Source organism: Babylonia areolata, chromosome 10 (assembly GCF_041734735.1).
Source record: "Babylonia areolata isolate BAREFJ2019XMU chromosome 10, ASM4173473v1, whole genome shotgun sequence".
Taxonomy (NCBI): domain Eukaryota; kingdom Metazoa; phylum Mollusca; class Gastropoda; order Neogastropoda; family Buccinidae; genus Babylonia; species Babylonia areolata.
Window position 1 is genome coordinate 21,918,353 of NC_134885.1, and position 13,177 is coordinate 21,931,529.

The 13,177-nt window shown below is 40.8% G+C and overlaps 1 protein-coding gene across 2 annotated transcripts in view; it reads left to right on the forward strand.

Annotated features, from left to right (window-relative positions):
- LOC143286886 (uncharacterized) overlaps nt 1–12,352 on the forward strand; it is a 29,825-nt gene extending 17,473 nt beyond the window's left edge. For both annotated transcript variants that reach the window (XM_076594798.1, XM_076594799.1), the window contains exons 12-15: nt 794–991; nt 3,888–3,982; nt 5,160–5,338; nt 6,301–12,352. In XM_076594798.1, the coding sequence (XP_076450913.1) occupies nt 794–991; nt 3,888–3,982; nt 5,160–5,338; nt 6,301–8,587 (2,759 nt within the window). In that variant the 3' untranslated portion in view covers nt 8,588–12,352. The remainder of the gene's footprint in view (nt 1–793; nt 992–3,887; nt 3,983–5,159; nt 5,339–6,300) is intronic.
- The last annotated feature ends 825 nt before the right edge of the window (nt 12,353–13,177 follow it).

The following is a 13,177-nucleotide window of genomic DNA, read 5'->3' on the forward strand; positions in this document are numbered from 1 at the left end:
TATTCAGCATTGAAATGGCCCCTTTTGCAGTCAGCCGGTGGGACTACAACCAATACAACCAACATGATTTGATTAGGTTTCATTTTCTTTGGCCCTGCAGATGATAAAAAGATCTTTTAAAAGCTGACAGGTATTCAGCCTTGAAATAGCCCCTATTCCAGTCAACTGGGCTACAAGCAACATGATTTGATTTCTTTTTCTTTGGCCCTAGAGATGATAAAAAATACCAAAATAAAACTTGTTTTAAAAACTGACTAGTATTCACCTGTGAAATGGCCTCTTTTGCAGTCAGCTGGCTGGGTTACAAGGAACATGATTTGATTAGATTAGAATTTCTTTGGCTCTACAGATGATAAAAAAGAACTTGTTTTAAGAACTGACAGGTATTCAGCCTTGAAATGGCCTCTGTGTTTGGTTGGGTTCCAAGCAACATTATCTGGTCAAATTTCTTTTTCTTTGGCTCTACTGACTGGTATTCAGCATTGAAATGGCCCCTTTTGCAGTCAGCCGGCGGGACTACAACCAACATCTTTTTCTTTGGCCCTAGAGATGAAAAAAAAACGTTTTAAAAACTGACCAGTATTCACCCGTGAAATGGCCTCTTTTGCAGTCAGCTGGCTGGGTAACAAGCAACATGATTTGATTAGATTTGAATTTCTTTAGCTCTACAGATGATAAAAAAGAACGTGTTTTAAGAACTGACAGGTATTCAGCCTTGAAATGGCCCTTATTGCAGTCAGCTGGGCTACAGGCAACATGGTTTGATTAGATTTCTTTTTCTTTGGCCCAGCAGATGATAAAATCAAAGCAGAAGGTGGTGCTGACAAAGACCAAACCCTGGACATCGCCAAGCATCTTCCACCCATGCAGCGACAGTTGTTCATGCGCATCCGGCAGCAGCAGCTACACAACGATCAGCAGCAACACAAGGAGGAGCCAATGGACAGTGAGGAGTCGCCCTCTGTGGAGGAAAAAACAGCAGACGCTAAAAGTAAGCAGTGTTTTCTTTTTGTTTCAGGTGTAGTTGACACAGAGGAATCAAAATGTTTCTGGATAACTTAAAATAAACGATGGTGGGGTTCACACAGAAGAATCAAAATGTTTCTGGATAACTTGAAATAAACGACGGTGGGGTTGACACAGAGGAATCAGAATGTTTCTGGATAACTTGAAATGAAATAAATGACGGTGCGGTTGGGGATGTAAATGCTTTTCTTAAAATGTTCAAACAACACATAGATGGCTTTAAACAGGATTGGGCAAGCAAACTCAATGGGAGTAATCATTATGAAACATATATTAACAGCCTGTCTATTATTAAATCAGCGTTATCGTGATGTTTTGAAAAACTGTCCATGATGTGGTAGAGTAGAGGACGAATTACATGTATTAACAGCCTGTCCATTATATAATGATCTCAGAAAGAAATATTTGCACAAGCATACGCAAAATGTTAGAAATCTATCATTGCCATTTCTGCTACAAAACGAAAGTTGCAATGTGACCAGAGATGTTGCAATGTTTGTTTTTTTATGCATTAAGACTGAGAGAACAGCACTGTCTGCCCCAAACAGAAATATCAGCCTTGGGCTTTTCATTTAGTTCACTTGTTCTCAGTGAGCTCACTGTGTATTAAGTGGATTGTTTTGCTCTTCCTATTTTATATTAAGATGTGTGTGCAACACGTGCACCCAAAATTTATACAGGTCGGTGACCTTACATTAAAATTCTTGCGTTCTTGAAATGAGATATCACACTGGGAGCCAAGCGCACCCATTCTTAATCCTGTAAGAGTTTGCACAAATCAAATTTTTTTTCGGTTTTTAAAATTTGTTATATGTCCATTTGGCTGTGTCTTGTAGTGAACAAGGACGTCCATCAGGTCCAAGTCCTTCATCTTGGCCTGATGTGTCCTGTGTCAAAACCATCTTAGAGTAACTCTATTTGAAAGTACAACAAAAGGAGCTCAGCATTTCATCACAGACCTCATGACATGTAAATCATCAAACATCAAATACATCATAGACTGTCAGAAATGTGAGAGAGTGCAGTATGCTGGTGAAACTAGACAGACACTACAGAATAGATTCCACTGACATACATACAACATCAGACACTATGACTCACATATACCAGGACACTGACAGACAGACAAGAAGAAATAAGACACGATGATGACCAGCCGCCATGGTTAAGTGGTCAGTGTCACAGACTGAAAGCTGGGAGGACGCGGGTCCAATTCCCAGTAGAGGTGGGGGTTTTCAGCCTGCGGGCCAGCTCCTACCGAGAACTGAGTGTGCTATGGGCTTACATGGGAAGATTACACCTAAAAATGGAGTATGACTGCATACATGGTTGGGTAAAAACGGTCGTACGCGTGAAGCCCACTTGTGTACATACGAGTGAATGTGGGAGTTGCAGCTGACGAACGAAGAAGAAAAGAAATGTGAAGATTGGGACCACACGGTCAAGTATCATCCATTTCACGGATGCCTCTTTGGGTGTGTTGCTCTAATTTCCTGACCAACACTGCAAGTGTCTTTAGCTCTCGGGCCTGGTTGATGCTGGGATATCATTATGACAGCGTGGACTGCAACTTTGTAACGTGGTCCCAACCTAAATTGACCTTCGTGGCATCATCATCATCATTGTCATCCTCCTCCTCCTCCTTCATCATCAATAAAAAAAAAAAAAATAAAAAAAAAAAGAAAGAAAAAAGATCCCAAATTATATGGCCTTTCATGTCCTGCTCTCATGGTGACCTCAGTTTCGATACCCTTCCACTTCCATGCTTGGGATGAGTCTTGTCAAGGTCTTCTGTGTTGGCAGATTTATGGGGGACTGTCGTTGGAGGGATGCGGTGGTGGTATCAGTTGTGGGGGAGGCACTCAGCATGGCTTTGTGACTGAGTCATTATCGTCTTCAATGGGTTGCATAGTAGGTGGTGTCTTATGTACGTTAAATCAGAACAGGCGCTGAACACCACCAGAGTGACTTAGCAGCAGTGCAGGGTCTCCTCTGGTGTGGCCTCCAGGCGACTAAAATCCATGGTTCCCTGTGGACTTCCGGCACTGGGACCATGACAGACAAACCCAGATGTGGCGGTGTTGGGGGACTCTGAATGAGCAGTGTGGGAGAGATGCCACTGAAATGGTGCAGATGATGGGGCAGCAAAAAGAAAAGGAAAAAAAAAAGATTTGGTGGCCAAAGAATTCAATGAGAGGACATGGTATAACTGTGTTGCACAGCCATCAAACAGATCCACACATCCAGCATGACTATCAGAAAGAGACATGAGAAATTCTGGCGCTATCAATTACAGACCAACTATCATGATGGACTGAATGTATTTGACTGAAACTTGGAATGGTGCCATAATGTCTGATTGTCTTTTCTGCACTTACCTGAGCATTTGGAGACAGATATACAAATAAACATACTTTAGATTGAAAGCACTGAGAGGGAGAGAGAGAACAGCATACATCACATAAAAACATGTCATACTTCATACTTCATTTTTCTCATTACATCATTCATCCTTGACAAAGGTCTGTAGATCGAAAATTTGGATACTTATTTTATTATTGTTGTTTTTTCTGGGGTTTTTTTGGTGTTTTTGGTGTATGTTTTTGTTCAAATTTAAGTTGAAATAATCTGGAGAAAAAACTTGTTGATCAGTTACCATTAACTGACTGAAATAACCATAGACATTCATTTCATGATTTTATAATTATGTATATACATTTGTTTCTATCTCTTTCTTTTAAAAGTGATTTTTGTGGATATAGTATCAGTCTTCTTTTTTAGACACAGTCTTGAATAAGTTGAAATATGCACACACATTATTTCCCTTTAAGTAATGATACTGATGGAATACATGTTTTCAGTGGAAGAAGATGACAACTGGTATTCAAGTGATGAGGACGAAACAGGTGTATCCAAGAGGAAGCTGGCAGACATCCTCAAAAACATCTCCCAAACGGTAAGTTTTTTTGGTTTTTTTTATTGTTTGAAACTAATGAAAGGTCTGATCGGAAAAATAGAAGATGGGATGATTAGTTAATAGCCAGTGTGGTCTTCAAAAAATGACTCGCTGCATCAGAAGGCTATTTCTTTTGTTGGAGATAGTTATTCTGTCAAAACATTATACAGTTAAAAACTAAAAAGAATACCTGCCACAGTGGTGAAGTAGTCAACATCAAAGATTGATGACTGGGAGGATACAGGTTACACTTCCATACAAAGTAGATGTGGGTTTTTTGGCCTGTGGCCAGCCTTTTAACTAAGAGCTGAAAAGGCAGATTTTTTGTAAACTATTTTTCATTTTGTTTAACCATTTGCCAAACTTGTATAACAGTTACGCGACTTTACAACAACAGCAGAATAATTTTTACCAAGTAATCTGAATTAAAGATTAGGGGAGGAGAATCTTCCCACTCCTCTTTTTCCCTCCCTCACTGTGGTTTTCATTGGTAAGCTACTGACAGTGGGTAGTGATGAGGCCCCAGTGTGGATACCAGGAGCTCTTCCTGTATGTAAAGTATCCCTACCTTCTGGAAAATCCTTGTAAGAAATTTCCTCTTCACTTTTGTAGTCTTTGTTTCTGGCTTTTTCCTTTCCTTTTTGTCATCTCTCTTTTCTTTTCTTTTTTCTGACTTTCTGGTCCATTTACCAAATTTTTTTTCACAAAAATCTTGAATATGTTTCATCTTTTTTGGACTAGATAATTGGGCGTTCTAAATTTCTTGTATTCTTGTTTTCTGTCTTGGATGTGTGAGATGCCCATTGGCAATTTTTCTGGTTTGTACATCTGTTACTATGTATGACAAATGGAGAGAAAAAAATGGTAACTGCACACAGTTTTATTTTCATTTTATTGGATGTATACAGTTTTCCAGCCCTGATATGGCCCTGCATGGTTGCTCGGCCTTGAACAACAAAGAAAAGAAAAAAAAAAGAAAGTTTGTGAGAGAGACTTGACATTATAGTGCACTTTTGCAAGTGTGACTTTCTTTTGAGTGAATGTTACAGGGTTAAGTTTTCATATTGTACAACATAAATTTTGGGGAGGTAGGGTGTGGGGAAATTTGATTTAAGTGTTTAGTTGGGTGTGTACAAAAGTGACCTCTTGGGTGACTTCAATTTCTCTTCTGTTTTAGACTGTGTCGAATACGTCCAGCACCAGCGACACAGCTACCACTACTGCTGCTTCAAGTTCATCATCCACTGCATCAACAATCAACGTCATGCAGATGATCCAGTCTATACGGAGCCAGGCTCAGACTTCCAAACCCTCTGAAGAATCAGCAGGCACTTCTGCTGCATCTGCTTTGTCGAGGTATAGTTTGATAGGCCTGTAAAATTAATTAACTCCCTTGACTGCCAGGTAAAAAGCAGTTGAAAGTGATGTTTCAAGTCACAAATCAGTATCCAGAACAATCTGTCAAAAAATGAGAAAAAAGATTTGGAGATATACCACTCTCGATCAAATGTGTGAATTTTCAGCCTTCCATAGTCATTTCTCATCTTTCGATGGCGCCATCAGTGATGTCACTGTGGACGTAAGTACTGTGTCCCAAGGCAGTCAAGGGTTATTAATGGTGTTAAAAAAAAAAAAAAAAAAAAGCTAAAAATTTTTTTTTAAAAACAACAAAAGCCAGTACCCTCCCCAGCAGTTAGGAGAAAACTGACCCATACAAAACAAAGTCCTCTCTTCCTCTCTGTTTCTCTTCTCCCCAGAACCTTTCTTGCCCATTACAGTTTCCTTTCTTCCCTTTCCTGCCTTTGTCAGACCAAGGAGAAGCAGAAGAAACTGTCAGTGAAGATAAAAATGGCAACAGTTGGTACATTTTGTTTCTTAATAGCCATTACTGTGTGCATGTTATAACTGAAATTGTGAAGGAGAATCTGGAATAAAGAATCCAAAATAAAGGAACATAGTGATTTCTGATCCCAGGGATTTAATTAAAGAAATTAATCATAAATGTACAAAATGGTTAAGATCTGAAATGCATAGTCTCACTATTGATGCATTCTCTTTAAATTTTGTTACATAAAGAACCTGCTGGTGCTAAGATTATTGAGAACACAAGAACTGCTGAGAAATGAGTTTTTTTCTTTTCATTTTTTGTTGATAACATATTAAGTAAAGGCCTCTTACTTGTTAAATAAAGGCCTCAGAATTTTAGAAATCAGTGTTTTTTGTTTGTTTTTTGTTTACAGTTACCATGTTTCAGATGAAGACTGGTTTTCAAATGCTATTTTTCTATTGAGAGAGTTCTTTTGTTGTTGTTTTTTCAGTGGTCCGTCATCTAAAGACCCCAGCCAGAAGCAGTCTGATCCTGGTTCAGCTTCTGGCGAACCTGTTGCTCCCTCTTCAGCCAAGTCTCCACCATCACAGTCTTCAGGTGCTCCTCTTCCAGTCCTGCCAACACTGTTTGTGGACCCTCCAGTCATCGACGGCATCCCCAAGAAGACGGTGGTGTACCGAATGACACCTCTGTCAGTGCGAGCAGTGAAACCCTATTGGACTCTGCCCTCGTCGGTGGACATCGAAGACGCTGATCGGAAGAAGGATCCGCGTGTTCAGGCACACATCACTCTTGTGGAAAAACGAGGGCCTGAGGTGAAAGCTGCTCCTCAGCCCACCAAAGTCAGTGACCCCAGACTTGCCCGCAAAACCAGCGTGACCATGGAGGAAGGTGGCTTGTCACCTCGTCCTGTTGACCCCAGAGTGCGTCGTTCTGCTGCGAAGGATCCCCGCATGGGACCCCAGGATCCACGGTCACAGGGCATGGGTCCTCAGGATCCAAGGTCCCAAAACATGGGTCCCCAAGACCCGCGGACGCAGAACATGGGGCCCCAAGACCCGCGCTCTCAGGGCATGGGGCCCCAGGATCCACGGTCTCAGAACATGGGACCGTCTCGTCCAGACCCCCGCATGCAGAACGCCCCTGGCCAGGAGCCATGGATGGGCAACAACATGGGTGGTGGTGGTGGTGGTGGTGGCATGATGGGGCCTGGTGGATGTGGCATGAACATGATGCAGGGGCCCAACAACATGGGTCCTGGCTTCCAGGGCAACATGATGCAGGGCCCGCGGGGCATGATGCCTGGCCAGGGTGATATGTGGAACATGCGCATGGGATCCCCCATGAACATGCAGCAGGGACCCATGGGCATGCAGCAAGGACCCATGAACATGCAGGGTGGCCTCATGGGCATGAACCAGGGTCCTATGAACATGCCGGGGGGCATGATGAACATGCAAGGGGGGCCAATGGGAATGCAGCAAGGCCCGCGACGGGGTCTGTTGAACATGCCTGGTCCAATGGGCATGCAGCAGGGAAACATGAACATGCCACCAGGAAACATGGGTATGCAACAAGGAAACATGAACATGCCACCAGGAAACATGGGCATGCAGCAGGGAAACATGAACATGCCACCAGGCAACATGAACATGCAACAAGGAAACATGAACATGCCACCAGGCCAAGGAAACCAGCCAGATCCTCGCCAGCCCCCGACAGGAAATATGGATCCACGTCAAGAGCTTGCCAAGCAGAGGGGTCCTTCGGATCCTCGACAAGGCCCTTCGGATCCTCGACAAGGCCCTTCAGATCCTCGACAAGGCCCTTCGGATCCTCGACAAGGCCCTTCAGATCCTCGACAAGGCCCTTCGGATCCTCGACAAGGCCCTTCAGATCCTCGACAAGGCCCTTCGGATCCTCGACAAGGCCCTTCAGATCCTAGACAGGGTCCTGCCGACCCTCGTGATCCTCGTCGAGGTTTTTCTGACCCTCGTCAGCGTGGTGGCATGCCAGTGCGTGGAGATCCTCGGGAAGGCAGGCCATCAGCTGCTGACCCTAGGATTTCACGAATTGGTCAGGACAGTCCTCAAAGCTCCTCAGTGTCTCCACGCTACAATGATCCCACTGTGTCCCCTTCCCAACAGAATCTTTTAGATGACCCTGCTAGTTCTTCAAAAACAGATATGGTTCAAAGTGACAGTGTGGTGAAAGATAGGGACAGTCTTCTCGGCAGTGGATCCTTTCCTCTCCCGCAGGCTCTTCGAGAACTCCCACCCAAGTCAGAGGCAGACCCAGGTGCTAATGATAGTGGGTCAGCTAGTGAAGACAGTGCTTCTGTGAAAAGACGTTTTGATCATCGAAATGATCCACGCTTCAAACGCAAACGAGTTTCAGAAAATAAGGGTGAAAAAACTGACAGTACTGTGGAGAGCAGTGAAGAAAGAAATAGAAAGTTAATGGGACAGAGAAAGAGCAGCATGGAGTATGCATCTCCATTAGGTGGTGGTGATGACATTAATAACTCAGGTTCCAGTTACAACAGCTACAATCGTCCACCACAAGGGCGGCAAGATCCACGGAAAAGGAAAAATGTGGCCAGCAGTGAGGAGAAGCCCTTTGAACTGCCTCGTATGGAACTGCCTGCTCTGTTGTCTCAGGAACCTCCCCCACTTCCAGACAATATGACAACATCTGAAATGCTGCAAGAAGAACCAGAGCAACAACTTAAAGATCTCTTTAAAACTATTGATCCAACAGCTTCTCCGTTTTGCTGATATCGCTGTGTGTGTTTGTGTGTGCATGATGGTGTCATTTTCTTTTTCTGTTTTCTCTTTTTTGGTTTTTTTTATATATTTTTTATTCACTTGTTAATTCAGTGATTAGTTTTTCGGTGATCAATTCTTAAGATTTCATATTTTTGTCATGATTCTTGTGCATGTGTTTGGGTATGTGTGTCTGTGTGTGTGTGCGTGTCCAAACTGATTAGTGATGTGTGATGAAGTGATTTCTTAATGAAATGATACTCATGGAAACTTAATGGTCACAATGCCTGAATCAGTGAATGGAAAAAAAAAGCCCACAAAAAACTGTTCTGTGCACAGAGCATTTTCATTGCACATGATTCAGCTTACAAGTGATCAGTGCAGTATGATATGAATGAAATGAGTGCATGTTCTGTCAACCAAGTCTTCAGTTGAACAGTACTGTGGACTTGAGCAAGGACAAAGATGTGTTCTGATAAACTCAGTGTGAACTTTCATGGGTTTGCTTGGTTTTTGTAAAACAGGTTTGATGGATGAAGGATTGCTTCTGTGTGAATGGTAGTTGATTTCACAGTTTAGGAAACTTGTGTTTGTCTACTTCATATAGCCTACTATACAAAAGAGTCCAGAAACAGAAATACAACAGTTTTAACTTTAGTGCCATAGTAAATACACTGATTTCAGCTTTACACTTGTCAGTAGAGAACATAGAGACGAAGCCCAGTATCAAGATTAACATGTATGTAGTACAATTTTGTTTTCTTGCAGTAACATTTGTGTGTTCATCCTGCTGAGTGTTAATATAAAACATTACTACAAATTTTGTTTGAACCAGTACACTTGATAGAGTATGATTAAACTTGATCTTTAATAATTTAAGAAACAGTTAAAGAACATGCAATCTCCATGGCTTTAGAAGGAGTAGCTGGTATGTCTTGTTGTGTTTTACTTTTAGATAAGTGGATTCCATTGTTTGGTTCAAGTAGTATTTGAAATACAAAATTCAGTCATATATTGATAAAATGTGTGAGTCAACCATGATGTTTTTCTCAGCATTGCAATCCAAGTTTGTAATAAACATGGCACAAATGTGAAAGCTTTTTTCTTTGTATTTATTTTTTACCCCTAGTTTGTGTATCATGGGTCTCAAATGATTTAGAGGTTACTCTGTTATTCTGATTAAATGTCATTAAGATTCACTGAGTACATTGTTATAAATGGTCATTTAAAAAAGGAAAAGAAGTCTGATCATAGTGGCACTCTTTGAAAGGAAAGAAAATGGGAGGGGGAAGGGATTTTGAGTGACTTCTTTGCTTTACATTTGACTTGAGGATAGTCCATTATTTTACACCTGATTTTCCTTTAGCCAGTCTCAACCACCTCCCGACACCCTCAGATGCACTGCTGTACCCCACCACCTCCACAGACAATGATGAAGAGGTTTGGGTTTCCATAGGGAAAAGGCTGATTGTGGTACATAATGTGCAAGATCCAAAAGCAAGTCAGGTGTTGATATATATGGAGCAAAGTTGATAAACTTGTCACATACAAATCATACATTCATTGTCATGGCAGGGTTTCCTTTTCATTCTTTTTTCTCTTCTGCTGAGCAATCTTGTAAAATCGTTTGCATAAATTTTATGCATTAGATTTTAAATATGGTCTGTCAGTGCCAATTTCATGCGACTTTCAAAGGCATTTTCTCCGCTTAGTGACTGAAAAGAATTGGGTGCATGTTATCACACACTAAACTTCTTCTATACTAGTGTCAGTGAATATTTTATCTTTGGTAATGACATGGAAATTTCTGCATCTTAAGGGTAGTTCTCGACCAGTATTGTGATTGGGTCTATTCGGAAAATTAGGGTAAGGCACACTTCACAAGGTAAAGTTGTCATGGAAGCTGTCAAGACTATGTCCCTTATTTCTTTACTCCAGTGTTCTTGTGACATAGTTTTCTTCTTTTTTTTTTGTTTGAGGGGTGGGGTTGTTAGGGATGTAGCCTAAAGTGTGAATGCTGTTTAACCTTTTGACTATCACATCTTTTGTGGTCACTGTGGCCTGATTTTTAAAAAATGCAAATAGCACACTTTGAGTACTTTTTCGAGGGGCAATTGGATTTGCCAAACGGAAGTAAAGCAATCTCCAGATGAAGTCCACATAAAGAATAGTGACTGACATGTAGACCTGTAAGCTCTCTTGTCTCAGATGATAGCCCTTCACAGATGAGCATGCTTATCAGCAACAGACAAGGGATTAATTACAAAAAAACTAAAGAAGAAAGTCTGCCATCATGAAATACTGTACTCCAGCCAGGCAATCAGTGTGTTCATTGCTCAGTTTCAGATCACAAGCATGTACCTGCAACACAATGGGAGACCACATTTCACAGTCGCACAGTATCCAATAACTATACATTACCAAATTTAAGAATCGTGGTCAGGAAGTAAAACTGAATTTGAATGTTTAATGACAGACTATTCTGAAACATGTTTATGACAGTTTTAAAGAAAAGATCAATATGGAAAGAGAAATTGAGAAATGAGTATTTTGTCATTGTGTTGTAACCAAATAATGGGATTATCTCATTGATTACATTCATGCAATCTTTTCAGAAAAGCTCTAGATCAACAAAACCAGTTGCACATTTTCCTGTGCCATGTGTGAACCAGTACTTTGTTTTCCCCACCAAACAGTAGGGTTCTTTGTTGTGAACAAAATAAAACTATTATTGATTTGTGGAGGACTGGTTCTTGACCGAGTTCACATAAGGAAACGGTGTGGATAGAAAGTTATAAAAAAAAAAAAAAAAAAGATGAGAATGGAACAGATTAAAAAAAACAAGACCAAAAAAAAAAACTGATGCAAAAGTTTTATTTTTAGGTTTACAAAAGAATTGCTGGCTGGGTATTGCCATAGAATTTGATAAATTTAATTTAAATTAAAATCTTAGTTTTAGAAAGGTCACAATTTACGCATTTTTAGTAGTTTTTAGAAAGGTCACAACTGATACATTCTAAGAACTTAAAACTGTATCCAGTAGCAAACCTCTGTTAGAAAAATGCACTGTGTGAATTATGAATCACATTATGACATGTATTGAAGGCTGAGTTCATTTTAGGGAAGTTATTTAAACATTTGGGTTTTTCCACTTACCCCAACACACGCATGCACACGCACACCCACGCGTGTGCAAACGCATACACACACACACACACACACAAACATGCGCGCGCATACACACACACTCATATCCCCACACCACCATTTACATATAGGTAGATTTTTGTGGGTGAGAAAAATGTATCTACACACATACACACACACAGCAAATCTGCCACAGTGCTGTTTCAGTGATTATCACCAGTTGTTTGTATTTAAATTGAAAAAAAAAAAACCCAAATGTTCGTCTTTCTAAAATGAATGGGAAAAAAACTGGAGTTTCATGTTGTCAGTCATATTAACAAAATGAAGTGCACTGTCAGAAAATATCAGATCTTTTTCTGGAAACAGTATTGAACAAATAAATATTTCACTTCTCAAAATATCCATCATGAAGTAGGTCAGGTTTGTGATTATTTTCTCTTTGAACTGGGTCATACCTCACATATAAATTGCTGGATTCTTTTGAGAATGAAAAACTGAATTTTGTGCAATCAGTCTCCATGGCAGCTTTTTGTTGTGGTTTCTGTGTGTGAATATGTGATGAACAATACATGTGACTGCTCATATGTCAGGTTGTGCAAGTGGCCAGAGCGAGGAATGGCAGTAAAAATATAATGTTGGGTGTTTGTAGTGTTTGCGGTTTGAATGTGGCACTGAATGTGTGTTAGATGTAGCATTGAATGTATGCAGTAAGAATGTAATTCTGAATATGCGTCAAATGTAACAATGTGTGTATGCAGTACTTGTAGTAAGAATGTAGAATTGACTGTGTCAAATGTAGCAATGTGTGTATGCAGTACTTGTATGAATGTAATACCGACAGTATGTCAGATACATTTGATGTATATCGGAAGAAGGTTGCAAAATGGTTATGTTTATCTGCCAGTACAGTGTGTGTGAGGGTCTGGGTTTGAATCCTGGTCTCGCCCTTTCTCCCAAGTTTGACTGGAAAATCAAACTGAGCATCTAGTCCTACAGATGAGACGATAAACCAAGGTCCTGTGTGCAGCATGCACTTGGTGCACTGAATAAGAACCCATGGCAACATAGGTTTTGTCTCTGGCAATATTATGGTTAAGAAATCCACTCTATTAAGTACACAAATATGCATGCGCTGTCACTGCCTCACAAAGTTTGGTTATGCTGCTGGCCAGGCATCTGCCAAGCAGATGTGGTGTGGCATAAAAATGGATTTGTTCAACAGTAGTGACGTTTCTTCGAGAAACTGAAACTGATGTACAGTAGTACTTGCAGTGTGAAAGTAATACTGAATGTGTGTTAGATGTAACATTGGCTGTATGTTGTACTTGTAGTGTGAATAAAACACTGAATGTGAGTCAGATGTAAGATTGGATGTCAGTGGTTCTTGTAGCATAATTTTTCAGGGAAAAATGTAGCAGGAGTTCACTGTTGATCAGAAACCACGAGAATGCGTCA